Source organism: Cyprinus carpio, chromosome A2 (assembly GCF_018340385.1).
Source record: "Cyprinus carpio isolate SPL01 chromosome A2, ASM1834038v1, whole genome shotgun sequence".
Classification (NCBI taxonomy): Eukaryota; Metazoa; Chordata; class Actinopteri; order Cypriniformes; family Cyprinidae; genus Cyprinus; species Cyprinus carpio.
The window spans coordinates 7,018,641-7,039,776 of NC_056573.1; the positions used below are offsets into that span (position 1 = coordinate 7,018,641).

The 21,136-nt window shown below is 35.3% G+C and overlaps 1 protein-coding gene across 1 annotated transcript in view; it reads left to right on the top strand.

Moving 5' to 3' along the window:
* Positions 1–21,136, top strand: part of LOC109083826 (ubiquitin carboxyl-terminal hydrolase 33-like) — a 28,033-nt gene that overhangs the window by 948 nt on the left and 5,949 nt on the right. The window contains exons 2-19 of the mRNA XM_042770849.1: positions 2,153–2,240; positions 3,245–3,298; positions 3,551–3,613; positions 6,325–6,477; positions 6,892–6,997; positions 7,087–7,156; positions 7,268–7,381; positions 7,483–7,561; positions 10,481–10,883; positions 11,324–11,461; positions 12,661–12,773; positions 14,540–14,712; positions 16,151–16,221; positions 16,415–16,448; positions 16,532–16,577; positions 17,138–17,318; positions 17,775–17,901; positions 20,695–20,864. Of these exons, the coding sequence (XP_042626783.1) occupies positions 2,157–2,240; positions 3,245–3,298; positions 3,551–3,613; positions 6,325–6,477; positions 6,892–6,997; positions 7,087–7,156; positions 7,268–7,381; positions 7,483–7,561; positions 10,481–10,883; positions 11,324–11,461; positions 12,661–12,773; positions 14,540–14,712; positions 16,151–16,221; positions 16,415–16,448; positions 16,532–16,577; positions 17,138–17,318; positions 17,775–17,901; positions 20,695–20,864 (2,179 nt within the window). The 5' untranslated portion in view covers positions 2,153–2,156. The remainder of the gene's footprint in view (positions 1–2,152; positions 2,241–3,244; positions 3,299–3,550; positions 3,614–6,324; positions 6,478–6,891; positions 6,998–7,086; positions 7,157–7,267; positions 7,382–7,482; positions 7,562–10,480; positions 10,884–11,323; positions 11,462–12,660; positions 12,774–14,539; positions 14,713–16,150; positions 16,222–16,414; positions 16,449–16,531; positions 16,578–17,137; positions 17,319–17,774; positions 17,902–20,694; positions 20,865–21,136) is intronic.

Genomic DNA, 21,136 nt, shown 5'->3' on the forward strand with positions numbered 1-21,136 from the left:
CATTCCCTCACAATGCTACGTGAGTATAGTGTACATAATAAATATATTACTAGTAATAATAATTATCCAGAATAATTATTACTTATAATAATTACTCACTATCTGGAATTCCCAAATTATTTGAAATACACTTTTACATGTTTATGGTTCTGTGGGTTTGTGGGTAACATGACATGCAGGTAAACAAATAAAATAATTCATATTTTTTGATGAGAGTTTTATTTTGTAATTATATGTATATATATGTATATATATATATATATATATATTATTTAAAAAGAGGGCCGCAAGGGGTCTGTGGAAATATTTAGAGAAAAATTGATACAAAATAATAAATAGTAAATAAAATTAGTTTACAATTAAAATAAGATAACACGCACACACACACACACACACACACACACACACATATATATATATATATATATATATATATATATATATATATATATATATATATATAAAAATCATAATCAAAATTTAAAATAAATAATAAAAATGTCAACGTAACTATATAAATTAGTTAATAAATATAATACTAATGAGTATAAATGTAATGTGATAATATAACTTAATAGAAATGTTTTCCAAACAACATTTAAAAGGTAGAAGTTACTTGGTTATACAAGAAACTATATAGGCTTATGCTTTTCTTTAATTGTTGGATTTTTGCTGTGGGATCTCACACACGAGGATGATTTGGGGGTAAACATTAAAAAGCCCTTATTTAATTTCTTGTTAACTTTGCATCAACTCACAAACCTCCTGCAATCCTCGGAAACCCCAGTTTAAGAAACCTCACCATAGATAATAAATAGTAGTCTTGTAAATAGTCTCTGTTGTAAAACTGGTTAGTCTGTAGATTTTTAAAGATAAAGCTTTGTGATGTTATCTTTGTTTTCAGTTTATGTAACATTTAAGTGCTTTGAGATTGCATGTATGTGCAGGCCATACAGATTTTGCATGTATATGCTGTCCTGTCACAGATATTCATTAGGCTACAGGTTATAGATTATAGCACTGAAGACTCAGACAACATTTGTTTTTTATCAGTGCTGTATTGTAGATTTATGTCAGAAGTTTAAGACACGGCAGTGTTCTTTGTTGTTTGTCATTTCGCAATACATGTCTTGACCTTCGCCCTGAATTACACTTAGTAACCACAAAGACTTCATTACCCTTGTGAAAACACGTGCACTTGTAGTGCACTTCAGATCTTTAAAAAAGTATTGTTTTAAAAAAACTGTACTTGCATGTAATATAATATTAATGAAATAAAAGGCGACTAAATTGTATCTAAAGAGAATACAGTTTCATGACTTATTTTCATAAACTTAAGTACACTTTAATAACGTCAAGGTTTACTTTAAAATGTTTCTATTCTTTAAAAGAATAGGCTAATATATATTTTTATCAAAGGTAGACTTCATAAACAATTTTTCATGCTATGCAATAGTGTAATATTGTGCTGCCTGTTGTTTTCATGGTGAATTATATTAATAGTTTATATGTTAGCAGTGAGATGTGTTCATATACAGTTTGACACATGGTCAGAGTGACTGGTGCATTGCTATTGATATTTTCTCAGCATTGCTCTGGTCTAACTTGCTTCTGGTCTAATATTTATTCTATCCAAGAAAAGTGTGTGTAATACAGTGCGTTCATTTTGGCCGTTTGGACAATATGGCATCTGTCCAGTGGTTTCAACCTTTGTCTCTGTTATGCAGAAGAATGACAAATCTGGGCAGAGACACACAAACCCTCTTAAAGTCTTTTTTCATATAGATGTGTCTGTTTTCTGTTAAAGATAAAAAAAAAATATATATATATATATATATATATATATATATATATATATATATATATATATATATATATATAAAATTTTCAATGAACTTTGTGCAAAAATATATAAAATATTTAAAAATGGCAATTTAAAAGCTGCAATGTTTTTCATAAGCAGTATTAAAGGAAATACTAAAATACTAAATACTAAAGCCATATTATTCATCATTTACTCATCCTTATGTTACAAAGCTGTATCCTTTTGTGGGACGAAATAGGAGATGGGTGAGAGGAAGTGATTATAATGATGAAGCATCAAAAGTAATGTACTAATGTGTTCATTTATCTCTCTCTTTCTTTCTAAAAGAGTGATGTCTGCAGCGTCAAGCAATGATTGTCCACACTTGGACAGTGTGGGGGAGATCACCAAGGAAGAACTCATCCAGAAGTCCCATGTGAGTCTCCACCAAGACCCAGTCGCACCCTCATCATTTCATTGCTTCCACTCATTTCTCATAAGCCAAATGTAGTGTGCACTATTAACAAAGTAATGATCCCTATTAAAGAGTTTGCGAAGTGAGTTAAGAGCTTAGGCTATAAACAGTGCATGCTGTTGAAAAGAGTGTGATGGAATCAATGAGCAGTGTAGTGGATGCATTATACTTTATTGTAGTTTAAATGCATTTGCTGTTGCCGTATAATTGCTTGCCAGATTGCACCTTTAATAGAATACATGTTTTCAGAAGAGCTTTTCCATAATGTGTAATATGGGCTCCATTACATAAATACACAACCTTTCAAAAGATTGGGGTCGGTAACATTTTTATAATGTTTTTGAAATAAATCTCTTATGCACACTCTATCATACACCCGGCACAATGCGGTGCCAGACGCAATGCAAGTGTTTTTTGCTAGTTTCAGCCCCACGTAGTAATAATTTTCACGTCCTGCTCCACTTTGTTTAAATAGCAAATGAGTTTGCGCCCATTTTTGCGCTCATGGGCGAGCTGGTCTGAACACAAGGGTTGTTCAGACGCAGTGTTGGCGCGTTGCTATTTTGAGGCAACTGAAATCGCCATTGACCAACTAAAACCTGGTCTAAAGTCAATGGTGCAGCAGTAGTTTTTTGTTATTTAAAGAGCACGTTAGTATAGGCGGGTCCACAGCGGGCGTACACTCTGCTTATTACACACACAGGGATGCACAATTAAAGGATTACAATGAAAAATAATATTATTGTGTAGGCTGCATAAATATAAAAATGCCTACATGTCATAACGGATAGTCATCGCATGTATCAGAATAAGGAGACACGTTCTGTCGTTGCGCTTGCAAATTCCGCCATGTTAATTAAAATAATTTAAAATAATCTTTCAGACCCCAAACTTTGAAACGGTGGTGTACCTGGCATAAAGACTTGGTAAGACACTAAGCTCAGTATAAATGTGTTTGTTTTCAGGGTCAGTGTCAGGACTGTAAAGTTGGGGGACCAAACCTTTGGGCCTGTCTGGAGGTAAGTTATCTTTATATTAGGTAATGATCTTCAACAAGTTTGGTGTGTGATAGGGATTCACCAATATTAAAATACTGCGGTGATAGCGATTAGCTGCTAATTATTTTTATGTTATACTTTATAACTAATAACTGGCTATTTTGTGTAAAAAAAAGTCTTATGAATGGTGATGTGGAAGTCTTAATTGTTGAAAGCTAGTTTATAATGAAGGCTGTAGAGTATAATTTCATTTCACATTTCTCTCTCACTCAGAATGGCTGTTCATATGTTGGCTGTGGGGAGTCACATGCGGACCACAGCACTGTCCACTCTCAGGTTAGTCATCTTATTCTTTGTTTCTACTGTTTCTGTTTTTTTTTTTTTTTTAATTTAATATTTATAATAAATATTTTGTTTGTATAAGTGTACGTACAGATTAAAGGGATAGTTCACCATCTGTTGCTGGTCCCCATTGACTTTTATAGGATGAAAAAAAAAAACACTATGTAATGGGGACCAGCAACTGCATCTCTTTAAGATGTTTTCACCTACAGTGAGCTGTCATTGTACATTTCAGACATGATTAGTGACCCTTATAGCGTTACAGCTTTACGATGACTTTTATTGGCCGATTTAGACAGGTTTATCTGATCCCTGATCGCATGTGTCACTCTGTGTTGATTTCTGTTATTGTCATTGTGACTGGAGGCTTGAATTATGCTATGAATCGCTGAAGTGTGTTTTGAATTGCAGGCTGGCCTGTGGATGAACTCATCCATTATTAATCAGCACTCCAGTGGGGATCTCCCTTCCCACTAAAGCCCATTCTGATTACCCATTACCAAAATCCCACAATGCTCTCAAAACACCCTTGTGTCTGTGTGAAAGCGACTGAGAGAAGACAGAGCCATCAGCTATACTTCCGCCACAATAACCTGCATATGCTGAAGTAAACTCAGCCCATGTTTTTCTTCCACTAAGTTGTTTTCCTCTAGCAGAGTGCTTGTGGGGATAGAGCGCTGCGGTGATGGTGTGTTTTTGTATGTGAACACAGAAGGTATCATCACTCTTGTTGCCTCGTCAAAAACCCAATAAGATTTTTCCATTGGCTTTAGGATTATTGCAGAAAATAAGTTTTGTGAATAATGAAAGTATATGATTCTAAAACATTTTGTTCATAAAGATACTTTTCACAGATGGACACAACATTTGTGAATTTTAAAGCCTAAGTGCAATCGGCAGAAGTAAAAAGCTAAACATAGGCTATAAATGAACTATACAACTGTTGCATAAAAGCATATAAAAAACTTTCCATCACATTTTTTTTTCACCAAATATGAATGAATACTTTTCAAATATGTTTCCACTTTAATTCACTTAATCAAAATAACAAAAGCAGTCAAATATCAAAAGTTTTGGACTTAGTGACAAAAAGAAGTATTCAATATGTTTAATTTAACTTAGAAACTGCAAAAAAAAAAAAAGGGAGACATATTTGAATACTCCATGTAATGTCAAATCATCAAAAAAATTAAAATACAAAGTCTGTATCCACAGATGTAGCAGAAAAGTTCTGAGTCATGTTTACATTTTCTTCTGTCACTGGCCATAATTCTATCCTTGAAATAAGGATTTGGCATAAAATAATGTCTTGGATCATTCATGCATGTAAAAATCAGAGAATTCAACAAATAGTTGTAACCTGGCTCAGAGGAAGATAGGAATCATGTCTTTGTGTCAGTTTATGGTGATTGAGGGATGACACAAGTCTTATTACTTTACAAATGGCTGTTGAAAGCAAAATGCACATCATATGTGCTGCGCTAGATCAAAAAAGGCTGTATTTTTGAATATCATTCAGCAAGTGTAATATAGGCTTCTTTTTTCAGTTGTGTAAACTGTCAGGATCATGAGTGCACTGCGCGCACCACAATTTATAATGTAGATGCGTTTTCTATTTTATCCTTGCTGAGCTGTGAGTTCAAATGGATATGGGCATGTATTACAACTGATCCATCACTGAAATGGCCAGAGTTGCAGATTTTGGCAGCGTTTGTATTTTGGCACTGCTCTCATAAATGTTTTAATGCCATGTCTGGCTGCAGTTGCACCAGTTCTAGTGCTGCAGTGAAAGCCAATCCAGACACATGAATAATGTAGAGACCCGTTAGCCACCGCTGTGTGCTTGCCCAGGCCTCACGTCGCCTCTTCCCATTTCCCCTGGTTCGTTTTCACTCTTGCAGCAGTCTTTCTGTTGCATTGAAGGTTTCATATGTTGAGAAAGAGCTCTGCACTCTGACTGCCTTTATTTAGGAAGTAAAAAGCACTGAAATAGAAATTTTGGCCTAATAACTGGCAGCAGATATTTTAAATCTATACTTTTTTTTGAGATGTTAATAAAAAACTTGTTAACAATAAAGCTTCAGTGTAGAGTTTGACATGTTTTAAATCATTCAAAACCATTCAAACCATTTAAACATTTTCAGCCCAGTGGATTTTGAATGAAAGTATTTATTCAAAGGCCAAAATATAGTATGTGTGAATTTTTTTTATTTATTTATTGTTTCTCATACAAAACAGTTGCAGGGCGTTCACTGGTTGATTTCAATTGCAATATTCATTGGTTAATTAAAAATTATATAACAGGATTTAAAATTACACCACTAGACGCACTAGACTCACAGTCTTCAAATGAAATCAGTCATTGAAAATGGGTAACTGGCATAAAAAAAGTTTACTGCATTAATTGTGGATTTTTTAAAAATATATTTTCCAATTCAGATGAGTGCTAATGTTACTGCTACTACTACTACTACTACTAATTACTATTATTATTATTACAGAATCTGATATTGATATGGTCATAAATATATTTTGCAGCTCTAGTTATTGCATTTTTTATAACATATGGAGACTTTTTTTTAAAGATATGTAAATTTGTGTTTATTATTATTATTATTATTTATAATTTACATTTTGAACATTAAACTTGCAGATACTCATTTATTTTCACTTAAATGTCTAAGCAATGTGCCTTTTTCTTTCAGGAGGCACGGCACAACTTGACGGTGAATCTGACCACTTTGAGAGTGTGGTGCTATGCTTGTTCCAAGGAGGTTTTCCTGGAAAGAAAACTGGGTCCACACGTAAAGATGCCCAGCGCTGGCAAGCTCATCTCCCCAGTACAGACCCCTAGCCCGGTCAGAACTCTTCTGCAACTTTCTGTGAATGCAAAGCAAAGATTAAAAGTTTGGTTGTGCTGAAATAAAATCCTCCTTTATTTTACAACATCGTCTTTGCAATGTAAACACGACTATACATATTTGCAAAGAAGATAAGACCAATCACAGTCTCAGTATGCAAACAGATGTAAGACAAAAGACCAATCACTATTCAGTATGTAAATATGATGTCATTTTTGTCAGTTATATTTTGAATGCTGAACATTCTATCAGTGGTGATGGAATTTTGTTTTAAATACGTTTAATTAAAGTCTTATAATGATTTATGTTGAGATTGCAGATTTTCTGAACGTTGTTTAGATGCACTTATTTGCTTGCTTTGCAAAAGGTGTGCTGTTGCTGATCTTCTTCCATTGTCTTTCTGGTTCTCAGGACCTCAAAGATCCTGGGAGCCCCACCTCCCTGAGAGTTCCTCCAGCAGGAGCCTGTGATGAGCTGGACATGGAGACTGAGGAGGAGGATGAACTAAGGACGAGAGGTCCTTCATCTCTCATGTCTGGTGTTCTGTGGATTTGCTCTACATTCTACACTGTTAGTCTGATCTTCGTCATCTGTTCCTCCTCACAGGTCTGACTGGACTGAAGAACATTGGCAATACCTGCTACATGAACGCAGCTCTCCAGGCGCTTTCCAACTGGTAAGAACCCTAATAATCAGTCATGTTTTTATCTCAGTGTCCTAATTGTTCTCTTTTAGTCTGGCTTTGCTCTAGTTTGATCTTGCTTTTCCTTTCTGGTTTATCTTCTAGTCCTCCATTGACACAGTTTTTCTTGGACTGTGGTGGTCTGGTGAAGACAGACAAGAAGCCAGCGCTAAGCAAAAGCTATCAGAAACTCATCACAGACCTGTGGCACAAAAACAGGTACATTCCTCTCTTGCCATTTCCTATTTCAGTGTAATTTTCAGGGTTTTTTTCCCTTTAAGAAGCAATTTCATCTTTGCGATTCTTTTGTGTGATTGCAGGAATTCCTATGTTGTACCTACAAATCTGTTCCAAGGCATTAAGGCTGTAAACCCAATGTTTCGTGGTTATTCCCAACAGGTATGTTTTCTTAATTTAATTTGTTTAAAATTTATTTTATTATTGCTATTATTATTTTTTTTTTTAATCAAATAAATGCAGCTTTGTTGAGTATTACAGTCTTCTTTCAAACAAAGAAAAAAATAAATAAAATAAACTTGACTCCAAACTTTTGAACGTTACTGTATTTTAAAAGATTTGATGCTGTTTTGTCTAAATCTGAAATAAAACACTAAAATCTAAAATCAGTCACTTTAAATGCTACAAGTGACTTTGGGCATCACGTCATTATAATGTACAATGGAAAAAAATATGTTCATGTTGAGGTTTGTTAAAGATTACATTTTCCAGTGTCATTAAATTATTCATGATTTTATTGATTAGATGATGGCACTTAGTAATCTGAATGTAAAAATAGGAGAAATGTTCATCCATCCTGTAATATTAAATATTGTCTGATACATACCTAGTATTGAAACTAATTTGTGTAAAAATAAGATTTCCTAAGGCGATATTATTATTATTATGCATTTTTTTGAAAATGATTAAAGTGTTAAAGTTGAATTTATTTATTTTATTAGACATGTTTCTGATGATTCAAATTCAGTGAAACTCTTAAACTGGTATCCAGAATCATTGAAATGTAAAACACAGAATTAAGGAAAAAACATAATTGATTTCATAGGGCCCAAGAATTCTTTTTAAAAATTATTTATGTATAGTCTCATCCTGACCAGCCCAACATAGTCAACCAATGGTGTGAGTTTGTGGCGAAACCCTCTGTTAAGTTTGCCCAGTGGCAGATGAGGTCAAACTCAAATTATCCTGCTTGCTATGGGAATTTCATCTGATAGAGCCTCATTCTCACGTTTTTTTACACTTTCTCTTTTGATACATTGTCCTTTAGCTGCATTTAAGAAAAGACCCATTTTTATTCTTGATTATGAAAGATTTTGTTCTCTTGTATGGAGCACAATCTTCAGAGTCTCTCTAGATGTTTGATCACCTTCGGCCAGTGGAATACATCCATTGTCATGCCTGGCTGAAGAGGAAGGCCATTTGGAGAATTAGCGTTGACATGAATGGGTCATCATAGGCTGTTCAGAGACTGTAGGAAACATTAATCTCATTTTCAGACTCACTCTCATGAATACCAGATAGACTGTGGACTCCTGTAGAGGGGACGTTCAGTCAAAGTCAATGAATGCCTTGTTTTAAAGTCATCCCCTTTACTAAGTATAAAGGTAAATGGGCATTGTTTAATACCATCTTTTTAATACAGCAATGACCTTCTGGTCTAATGTGCTGTGTCCTGTTGTTGGAAACTTGTTTGCCTACCAGGATTCTTAATACCAGGATGTTAGAATGCCAGTTGGCCATGTTGCCATGTGGATGAGTCTGTAATGGCTGATGTTCTCAGGGCTCGCAAAATTTAAAAATACTTGGTAGCCCTTCAGGCAGGCATTCTTTAGATTTTGGTAGCCCAAAATGAATTTAATTAGATCGAATAAAAAAGACATTGGCTAAAGTTCAATGTGGACAAATCAGCATGATCGAAAACTACAGTGATTGTATTGTTTTCTTCAAATAGACCTGTAGGTTTGACAAAGATTAATCTTTGTTAAATTTGTGTTTTGTTGTTTGATTAACATTAAGGACACAGACAGTGTCTATGAGAGCAAAAAGACAGTGTCTATGAGAGCAGTGACTATGAGAGCAAAAGTGTATGAATGTAAAAAGAGAATGTATGTGAGAGAGCGCCAGAATGAATTATGGCTTGTATGGCCCTTCATAGAGTTCTCTTTCGCATCTTCATGTGCTTGAATGGTTTAAATACTTGATTGTTTCAATCGGCGAGACTCAGAAACATGTAACAAATGGTCAACTACGATCCATTTCACTCCTACAAGTGAGTGAACAAGGCAAATCAAGGAAGAATTTTTATATCACTATTCAAGACAGCCCGTCCAGCAGAGAGGTGATACATTTTGGTAGCCCGACTGGAAGACACAATAGCCTTGGGATGCCCGGCTAGCAATTTTGAACGCCGTTCTGATAAGCTTCAGCTGTTCCTATGGTCATGGGGTCCCTGCGGGTCCCTGGCTAATCTGCAGCATACAAGGGAGCCTCCTTGCATGTTACATTCTTTTGATAATGCTTAGAAACATTTGGCCAAAAAGTGTGTGATTGTCAATGTGTCAGGTTCTGACTGCAGAGTTTAATGGACAAGTCAACAAGACAAATGTAAATCAAGACAAAGTTCACCGTAAAAATTTAAATACTGTCATCATTTTCTGGCCAGTATGTACATACTCTTATCTTACACCCGTGAATTAAGAATTCGCTCCCAAAATGCAATAATTTGTTCCATCATTTGAATTAAATTGTGGTTTTCAGATAAATTAAATTAAGATAAAACAAGGGAACAAATTAAAAAAAATGGTGCCACAAATAAATAAATCATAGGAATGTATTAGTGGCCACTATATCTATTTTTTCAAACATGTCATTTGCGGGGCATCATAAAATAATGTGTTCCAAGAGCTAGAAATGTTTGATATTGTGTAATGCTGCAACCACACCACTAGGTGGCAGTGTAAGTCCAAGATACTGCAATATTGACCAGCGTAACATAAACATTACCTTTAAAGAGTAACCCCTTCCCACCAAGAACAATACTAAAATGATTACTGTAGCGATATCTGTAAAGTTCATCTTCACTTTAAATGCTGAAGGTCTTTAAAGTCAGGTGGATTCTGATTGGCTAACAGTCTTTTTATGTTTATTCTGGTTGGATGTGTGTTTTTTTATTGTGATTCCAATTATATTTTTTCTTTGTGTCTCTATTGCTTTAGTTGTGGTGTGAACTTAGTTTTGGTCTTTGGAGAGTTTATTAAATATTCGTAATAAACATTAATTAAATTCTGTCTCTGTACTAAGGACTCCCAAGAGTTCCTGCGTTGTCTGATGGACCAACTCCACGAGGAGCTCAAGGAGCCCATTCCTGAACCTGAGGACCCAAACCAGGCTGTCGCCATGGATGACTGTCCCGACGAGGACAACCACAGCCAATCAGACGACTTCCAGACCTGCGAGTCTTGCGGCAGCAGTGATCGTGCTGATAACGAAGGTCCCAAAGTCCCAGAAGACATTAACGAAGCTGAGATGCTGATTTCAGAGCAGAACCAAAACAACCGAGATTGGCAGAAAGAGAAGAATCTCATCAACAATCTGTACCGTGCCGGTTCCCATGGCGACCTGGATAAAGACGTAGACACCACCAATGAGTCAAGGCCAATTATCAGCAGCCAAGGAGCCATTAGAGCTCAGGGCCGAAATTCTGGTAAATGCAAGACTGTTACTTCTGTGCAACATGTAAACGAACAGCCTTACAGTCTCCAATAAACTCACAGTGAAGGGTTTTTTTTTTTTTTTTTTTTTTGCTTAGAGGTAAAAAGTTTGGTATACTGTGTGAATATTCTGAAGGCATTTGATCTCATGGATATGGTTATGTTTGCACCAGCTCTGCAATTCTGCAATTCCAGTGTTTTCATGTTTTTACTAATGTTTAACCTTGACAGAAAGCTTGCACTTACAAGCTGTTTCGAACCATTGAAATGAACTGCAAAAGACCCTAATTTTGGCCAGATTTTGTTTAAAATGACATCACACACGTTCATTCTTCAATTTTGCTTAAAGGATATCGGGACCATATTTGAAATCCATTGTGGGCAGTGGTTGTTTGCTTTTATTGACTGACTTGTTTGTTTCCACCTTGTTCAGATTCAAACCCTGAAATCCATGTCAGCAGTACCATCAGACCACAGAGTCCCAGTGGAAATGAGGGTGTCACATCTAGACTGTCCAGCAGTCCTCCCAAATCCTCAATGTGGCCAAGCCTGAGCTCTACTCACAAGAAAGGTACCAGAATTTTAGTTGGATTCTCCTTGGGACAGTTTGGGGGTTATGTACTTTAATTAAAGGTATTAATTAGTGATGCACTGAAATGAAAATTCTTAACTGTACTTGGCTGAAAAAGAAAAATTAAATTTTTGTCATTTTCTTCTGTGTACTTCACTTCCTGTTGCAACGCTATTTGGTTTCATTTTCATTGTTTTCTGAATATATATGGCGATAATACCGCATACCGCGCTATTGAAAATTACCGCAAGGGAAATTCCCTCAGCCCTATTTTTCACGTACAAAAGGTATTCTCGTCGGTTCATAAAATTCTGATTGAACCAGTGATGGCAGATGGACTATTCTGACGATGTCTTTCATACTTTCTGGACCTTGACAGTGCAATTTACTTGGCAGTCAATAGGATAATGACTTGGGTCAGTCTTTTCATCCAAAATATCTTAAATTGTGCTCTGAAGACGAACAAAGCTTTTACGGGTTTGGAACGACATAGGGGTAAGTGATTAATGACAAAATTTTCATTTTGGGGTGGAGTATCCCTTTAATTGATTGAATTTGATATTCAACACTCCAAATAAAAATTGAGTTGTACAAACATTTAAATTGGACATAAGGCAGTTTGATCACACTTTAGTTTGGGTACCAATTCTCACTATTTACTACTATTGAAACTTCTGCCTCAATTAACTCATAATTTCCTGCTCATTAATATTTAGTAAGGTAGTTGTTAAGTTTAAGTTTTATGTTTAGTGGTTTAGTTGTTATTTTTAGCTAAATGTTCCTCTATAATTATTGTTTTCTGACTATTGAGTTTATGGACTTTGAATGGCTTAAGAGGCAAATGTAACGTTACGTGACACAGTTTGCAAGCTGTTTTATTAACATATTTCTGCATTTAAAACCTGACTGAGTGATTACATTAGACACAATACATTTCAGTAAGTCATACTCACCTTCTGATGTCCATTAATGTTTATTTCATGCTGTAACTACTAAAGAGGAAGAGATGATCGGTTCATGGGCTGCTTGAATTGAGGCACTACAGTGATCTGTCATGATGACACATTAAAGAGCCTTGCAAAACTATTTGCTGTTGCCGAAATTTCAGTGCATCACTAGAATTAATTAAATTGTTGTGAACATCACATGAACTGAAACAGATTTGACATTGATTCTAAATGGTTGTGATGTGTTGACAGTACCCTCGTTCACCCCACCAAAGAGTAAGCGGCAGAGGAAATATCACAGTATCATTTCTGAAGTGTTCGACGGCACCATTGTCAGCTCAGTTCAGTGCCTGACCTGTGACAGGGTGAGTGATCTGTGTGTTCTTCACCCAGACATGCCCCCAGACAACCTCACTTTTATAATCAAAGTGAATGCCCCCAGACAACCTTTGCAGAGAAAGGTACTTAAAACTGACGGAGGACTGAGTGTGAATATGCTATCATTAAAGCAAATTATTCTTTGAGTGAGAGCTCCTATAAGTATTAAATGAATAAAAGATAGTCAAATGAATATAAAATAAATAAGATCAAATGATTGTTTTTACTCATACAGTGTAATTTTTACACATAGTTTTATTTTTACTTTTGACTAAATTAGCATATACATGTTTTTTATTTTTATATTTTAAACTAATACTTTTTTAATTATCAAGGAGTAAAGAAACTGATCAAAAGTGGCCATAAAGACATTAACGTTACAAAAGATTTCAATTTCAAATAAATGCAGTTCTTTTGAACTGCAAAAAATTATTATGGGTTCTACAAACCATTTAGTACAACCGTTTTTTTTTTTTAATCGTAAAAGATGTTTTGTGAGCACCAAATCAGCATATTAAAATGGTTTCTGGAGAATCTTGTGAAAATGGGAGGATGCTGAAGATTTATTAAAGGAATAAATTGCATTTTAAAATGTGTTAAAGGCAACAAGGTGATTTGGTTTAAAAACATTTTTGTTATGCTGGTTGAAAGTCTGTCTACATCCTGATAGCAATCATTAAGTTAAGTGTTCTAAATTGATCATCTGTGGAAGGTTTAGGATCATAAAATGTTTGTCCAATCATATTCCTCAGGCTGTCTGTTAATGTATGTATTTGCATACCTCCGCGCACCCTGTTTGTGTAGATAATATACTTCGTCAGCACTTTCTGTTACACTATTGCAGACCAAGTGAGAATGGAAGGCATTATTATTGTAATATTATGCGCTTTGTACTGTAATGTTTTCTCACTGGTGACTGAGACATGAGCAAATCTGCAGCATTGCATTCAACCCTCCACCAGCTCTGACTTTCATTGTGTCTCTGGTTACACTTTTGGTGTTCTTGTGCACTTTGATGTTTTTTGTGTTTTGGGTTGGTTTTGGGTTTGGTTTGTAGTTAGTTTGGGGTTTTGTGTTTTTGTGGATATCTTGCTATTGCTAGCCTCTCAAAAACTGCCTACTGTACCTTTAAAATAGAAACCAGTTATTTTAAATTGTATGTTATTTTCACATTATTGCTGTTTTTTTACTGTAGTTTTGATCAAATAAATGCAGCCTTGCTAAGCAAAAGAGACTTAAAAATAAATAATTTAAAGCCATACACAAGTATATATTGTATTTAATATAATTTTTTTATGATAATATGCAAAATTATTTTAAATGGTTTGATAATTATTAGAAAAATGTATCACATTTTTAATGTTTACTTCATTGTCATTGCAGATGCAAGTTCTAATATTTTGTTGATGTGGTGGATATAGCTGATTAATCAGATATGAATATGTACAGGGCACATTTCAGTACCAATTAACCCACTGGTTCAAAATGGTTCAGTTAAGTTTAGTGATGTTCAGCTTTTTTCACTTAGTTCAATCACAAACGTAAGTCATTTTTAATCAACATCACTTGCATATAAAAAAAAAAAACTATCAGTAATAATAGAAGAAGATGAACAAAACTTGTCATCATGATGAAAGTTGTGTTACATGAGTTATTTTGCTGTTGTTTGAATGGCTTTGTTTTAGACTGTACGTGCACCTACAGATTAACATTTTAAATTAAGCTCCTCTGTAACTTGTCCTTCCTTTCTCAGGTTTCAGTGACTTTGGAGAACTTCCAGGACATCTCTCTGCCCATCCCAGGGAAAGAGGACCTTGCCAAGCTGCACTCTTCCTCCCACCAGACGGCTCTAGTCAAGGCTGGTTCGTGTGGAGAAGCCTACGCCGCTCAAGGCTGGATTGCTTTCGTCATGGAATATATAAAGAGGTATTATGTTGACATTTGTCTTATGTGAGAGTGTACCCTTGTGAAAAAAAAAAAGTACAGTTAAGCATACTTATAAAAAGAGTCCTTATTCTGGAAATAAGTGTGAACTGAATATTTATTGCAAGTAAATGAAAATGTATTATAGTTTACATTTAGATTAAATGCAGTTAGTTGAGAGTGTGTTTTTGACCCACTTCAGCAGGATTTAAGTACATTTTTAATATAATTTCATGATTTCATTTTATTATATTTGAAATATGGTTGAAGTTTACAGAATGCATTGACAAGCATTTATGGTAAACTGTACTTTAAGTAAATTCTTTGTATGTTAATTTATTTGTAATTACACATTTTCAATATTTAAAATGTAGATTTAAAATATGCTAACTTTTATTGTAATATTAAATTACAAACCACAGTTAAAAATGTGCTTTACTATGTTAGTATGTATTTTAAAGCATGACAAGGTTATTAAAACTATTTAAAATGTAATTTAAGTGAAACGTTTAATTTGACATTACTACAAAGTGCATTATAAAAGTGTACTTAAGTCTGTTAAGAACCAGTCTTTAAAGTGTACTCTCTTTATGTACACTTTAGTGTCTATTTATTTTATTAGCATTATATTACTGCAAGTACAGTTTGTTTATACATTGTTTTATATATATATATATATATATATATATATCTATATATATATATATATATATATATATATATATATATATATATACACTTTTAAGATTTGAAGTACACTACAAATGCAAATTCAATAAAATTAGGTGCACAAGGGTATATTAAGTGCTGCCTTGAGTCGTTATGTCCATATAATTTAATTCAGTCATTTGCAAGTATTTAAGCATGTAGAAAAAGATAGAAATAAGAAATCTGGAAAATTGCCAGAGTGCCTTCTGTGTGAACGTAAACACGTCCCGGGAACGATCTGTGATGAGGACCTACATTGCCGGGATCAGTCCCGGAACAAGGCCGGTGTGAACAAAAGCCAGGACCAATGCTGTAAAGGGTGTGTCGTAGTGATGATGCACGTTATCATGCGACTCTATTACAGAGTGGTTTGAAGGCAGATCAGTGTTCATGATACAAAAAAAATGTGCACAAACTGGAATGAAGCAGAGATCAGGGAGCTCTGCGCTATCTGGGCTCAAGCTGAGATTGTTCACCAGCTTAATGAAACTGTACTCATGAGTCGTGACATTACACGTCATATCCTAACGTCACGTGTCTTTAAGGGGTCTTTACGGAATGTGTGTGAATGCATGCACAGATTCCAGAAAATCACTGCCAGTGTGAATGAACCAAAATCAAACGATCCCAGGACATATTATCCGAGTATTTTCTAGAATCTCTGTGTAGAAGAGGCTTTGATATGTTTCTTTTGAATGACCCTCACTGTTTATTTCTGCTCATTGATTTTTAGTTGGTTCTGGGGGCCTGTGGTCACACTGCAGGACTGTCTGGCTGCCTTTTTTGCAAGGGATGAACTAAAAGGTTTGATTTTTTTCCCCCTCTCTCAAAATTGAAATTTTGCTCTAAAACCAAAACTAATCAATAGCTGATTGTGCTGTTTTGAGTGTCAGATCTAGAAAAAGAAGATGAATATGGAAATCTTTATTGAATTCTGTGTTAATGTTTAACATATCAGTGCTGTAATTCTTACAGGTTGTGCTTTTTTTTTTTTTAGGAGACAATATGTACAGCTGTGAAAAATGCAAGAAGTGAGTATTAACTTGTTGGAGAATATATTGAAGATGATTGGTTGCAGAAATGAAAGTGTTAATGTTGACTATTTGATTTTTAGGTTACGGAATGGAGTCAAATTCTGCAAAGTTCAGGGTTTGCCAGAGGTAGGAACACCGATCAGGCGCCACATGATTATTTTCCAGATTTTGAAAAACATCAGATTTACATTAGCTTATAGGAAGTACACAAAAAAATATAAACACCACAAATGAAGTCCACAATGTCTTGGCCTGTTCTGTAGTCTGCCTGAAAGGAAAACCAATCTTAGACCCTTGAGCAATAATAGTAATATAATGGGTAATAGGTTCTGGTGAGTCATCTGTTTTCTACATCCAGTGGATTTATGTTTGGAGAGAGACTAGGAATGCCTTCAAAAAAATAATATCTGCTGCCATCTGGTAAATTTGCTCAGGGACCTGTAATGGCAAGAGCAGCCATCCTGTGGGAGTTGTTAGATCTGATGATTGTTCAGTACATCTGTAAAATGGCCAAAAGTATTTTACTGGACCACCATGATGGTAGTACTACACACAGTCATGCTGTAAACATTGCCCAAGTAGTTTTTATATGAACAGACATGGCAGGTTTTTTCTATCTTTACTGTTAGAATCTGACAGCAAACTTAGATTTTCTGCTTTGTTAAAATTCTCTGTCTCTCAAACAGATTTTGTGCATTCACCTCAAGCGCTTCAGACACGAACTTATGTTCTCCACCAAAATCAGCACTCATGTGTCCTTCCCTTTGGAAGGCCTCGAAATGCAGCCCTTCCTGGCCAAGGACTGCCCCGCCCACACCACCTCATACGACCTACTGTCAGTCATCTGTCACCACGGCACTGCCAGCAGTAAGTCTTTTAGACGAAGGACACGGTAATAAAAGCATAACGTCATATATCATTTACAGCAGTTACACATTGTAATATAAATTATTATTGTTCATATTATTATATTATTTAAAAAAAGTAATTATTTTTTAAAATAAAAATGATTCTTATTATTTTTATTTATTGTCTATAAATAATTTCATGAATAATATAATAAATGAATGTGATTTATTTTAATTAAGAGGTATGTATGTGGTTTCAGGTGGTGAAGTTGTAGTCTTTTTGTGCCACTAATATTAATTCAGTAATATAGCAAAACACAGGGAAAAAATAAGATGTGGCAGTGGGATCAGGAAAATGATCAATTCGGACTCACACTGAAATTGCATACTTGAGCGCCACAGCTAGTGTGTCATAGTGTGTGGTTACGTCTCCGACAAAACGTAAATATTTAATGTGATTTTTGCTTTGTTCAAGGTGGCCACTATATTGCCTATTGTCGGAATGAGCTGAACCAGCTGTGGTACGAGTTTGATGACCAGAGCGTAACTGAGGTGTCTGAGTCCTGTGTTCAAAATGCTGAGGCATATGTGCTCTTTTACAAGTAAGAACACACACAAACAAACATAAACAGATATGAAGATATGAAGTACCAATATACATTTATTATTCCTAATCCTAATGCTATTAACCTCCCTGCCTTATAACCTTACAAAAACAACCTATAAACTTATAACCATATAAATATTATCATATTTTAAGTAACAAGAAATTTTTATGATATTATAATTTAGTTTTAATGTATTAAAATTAATTACAATTAAATATTATTAATGATTCATAACATTCCTTAAAAAAAAAAAAAAATGTTTTAACTGTGTTACGTTCAAGAGCTTTCTGTCCCTCCACTGAAAATGTATGTACGGTATACTGTCCATGTCCAGAAAGGTAATAAAAACATCATCAAAGTAGTCCATGTGACATCAGAGGGTCTGTTAGAATTTGTTGAAGCATCGAAAATACATTTTGGTCCAAAAATAACAAAATTTACGACTTTATTCAGCTTTTTTAGAGGTCTTACGGGTTTGGAACGACATGAGGGTGAGTCATTAATGACATAATTTACATTTTTCGGTGAACTAACCCTTTAATTGAGTCTTGGGGCCTGAAAGCCAAAAAAATTAATAAAATCAAATCAGACAGCCCCTACGTCACCGCATGTTGTTTGAGAGGGTATCAAGTAGGGGTGGAATGGTTTGCAGAAAAAAATTAAACAGTTCTCCACACACATTTCGGCACGCACTAGGACTGCAGTATAACTTAAATTTGACAATGCATCTGTAATATGGTTTGCTATAAATAACACGTAAAACAAACAGGGTTCGGCTATGTATGTTTCTGTTGATGGATGCGCATTCTGGCTTCACAATACATTACAACAGCAGAGATGGGAAAAAAAACATGGAAAAACCACTCACTCTTGTTCAATGCGAATGCTGGAATATGAGCAGTCATTTATTCCGTCATCACCCGGGTGCCGAGGCGTATGCACACAGGTGAGACCTGAACAGCACACGTTGATATCTGTGTTTAAACTAAACTCATTTAAGCTTTGCCAGTTTAAACATTTTATGAGCCAGAGGACGCGAGCTTGCGTGTGCAGTGAAAAGATTTGTGCGTGCGCTCATCCGAAGCGTGCAAACCCGCGCCTCAGAACACGCGCAAATATTAAAGGGATAACTCAATGAAAATTTTGTCATTATTCACTTACCCCCATGTCGTTCCAAACCTGTAAAAGCTTCGTTCATCTTCGGAACACAATTTAAGATATTTTGGATGAAAACAGGGAGGCTTGTGACTGTCCCATAGACTGCCAAATAAGTAACAGTGTCAAGGTCCAGGAAAGAATGAAAAGCATACTCCATCTGCCATCAGTGATTCAACCGTAACATTATGAAGCGACGAAAATACTTTTTGTACATGAAGAAAAAAATAACGACTTTATTCAACAATTCCTCTCCTCTGTGTCTCTCCAAATCAGCATAACGCAATCTGAGCAGTACGCAGGTGGTGTATACTCTTCTGTGTCAGCCGAGCCATAAGGATTCTCAGACTCGTACTGCTCAGATTTGCCAAAATGGCGCTACGCTGATCATACTTACACAGTGTCTTAAAGTGACAGCACTTTCTTAATATTAATCAAACAGCAATAACAAAGAAGTCACTCACTGCTCTTGATTGAATAGCTTTTGTAACTTTTATAAAGATGAATCTTTAATTTATACAGTCAAATATGCAATGCTGTTTTACATTTCATTACTTTATTCAATTTCTGTAACTAAAAATTAATGTTAGACCTACCTAAAAAAAAAAACTGAAAATCACTGTTTAATTTATTTGTATCTTTACTCTTTTGTATTTATTTTTGCTGTTGCTTGTAGTTAGATAGACTATTCTTATTTTCTTTATTTTTATTTAACAGTATAGTTTGTCCCTATACATAGCACATACCAAACCGTACAGAAACTGTGACTCTAAAACCAATGTGAAGTAGACCACTTGAATTTGTCGAGCTCATAATCACAAGTGTGACTTATAAAGTTTGTGATAGCACAAAAAGGCACCATGAGACTAGCTATGTCAATATTTTTATCACGCATGCTCCCCGTCTGTGTAATTCATAAACATGCATTTATTATGCACAGTACAATCAGATGAGTGACTTTTAAACCGAGTACGTTTTCTGTAAAGATAACATGCTTGTACTAATAGTGTAATGTTTATTTGCAAAGGCCAGCATTGGTATGCAGGAGCATGAGATCTTGAAGCTCCGCCCGCTTCTGAAAAGGGAGTTGGGAGCACCAGCTCATTTGCATTAAGGGACAAACACAAAAACGGCTAATTTCAACAAACTATAAAAAATTATCTGTGGTGTGTTTTGAGCTAAAACTTGACATACACACTCTGGGGACATCAGAGACTTATTTTACATCTTGTAGAAAGAGGTTTAGTAGGTCTCCTTTAAAGTTGTGGGCCTGTTTTTCTGCCGGAGGTCCTGGACATCTTGTTCAGATACATGGCATCATGGATATCAATTACCAACAGATAAAAAATCTAAACCTGACTGCCTCTTAAAAATCTTATAATGAGCCGTGGTTGGATCTTCGATCAGGACAATGATCCAAACAAACACTCTGCTGTTATCTTGGGATCTTCACTGAATTAGTGATGAACAAACAATGATTTAATATGCATCTGTTCTTTTAGGCAGAAAAGCTCAAGGTTATGTTGAGCAGGACAAACGGCCTTGAGTCTGACGGTAAATCTCAGTGCTGTGGTGAACCATGTGTGTTGACAGTTGCTAAATGGCACTTGATGTCATTTGTGTGTGCAACAGGAAGAGTAACGATGAGACTCAGAAGGAGAGGCGGAAGGTGACCAGTCTGCTCAACATGATGGAGCCAAGCCTCCTGCAGTTCTACATTTCCCGCCAGTGGCTGAACAAGTTCAAAACCTTTGCTGAGCCAGGACCCATTTCCAACCATGACTTCCTGTGTGCCCACGGTGGTGAGGACCACTCTTATTAAGATCTGGGCCTTTCCCACTTGACCCATTATAAAGTAGTTTATACACCACAGATATGACTCCATACCAGATAGAATTGCAGATTCTACCAGCATTACAGAGGACAAGTGCTGCCACATCCTTTTCACTGATTGTGTTTTTTTTTTTAATTCTCTTCCTCTCACTTAAAAAGTGCAGTATGAGGTCAGTGAAAAAAAAAAGAAGTGAATCTCTCAAGAAAGCATTTCAAAGCATTCTCGTCCCCTTGATCTGAT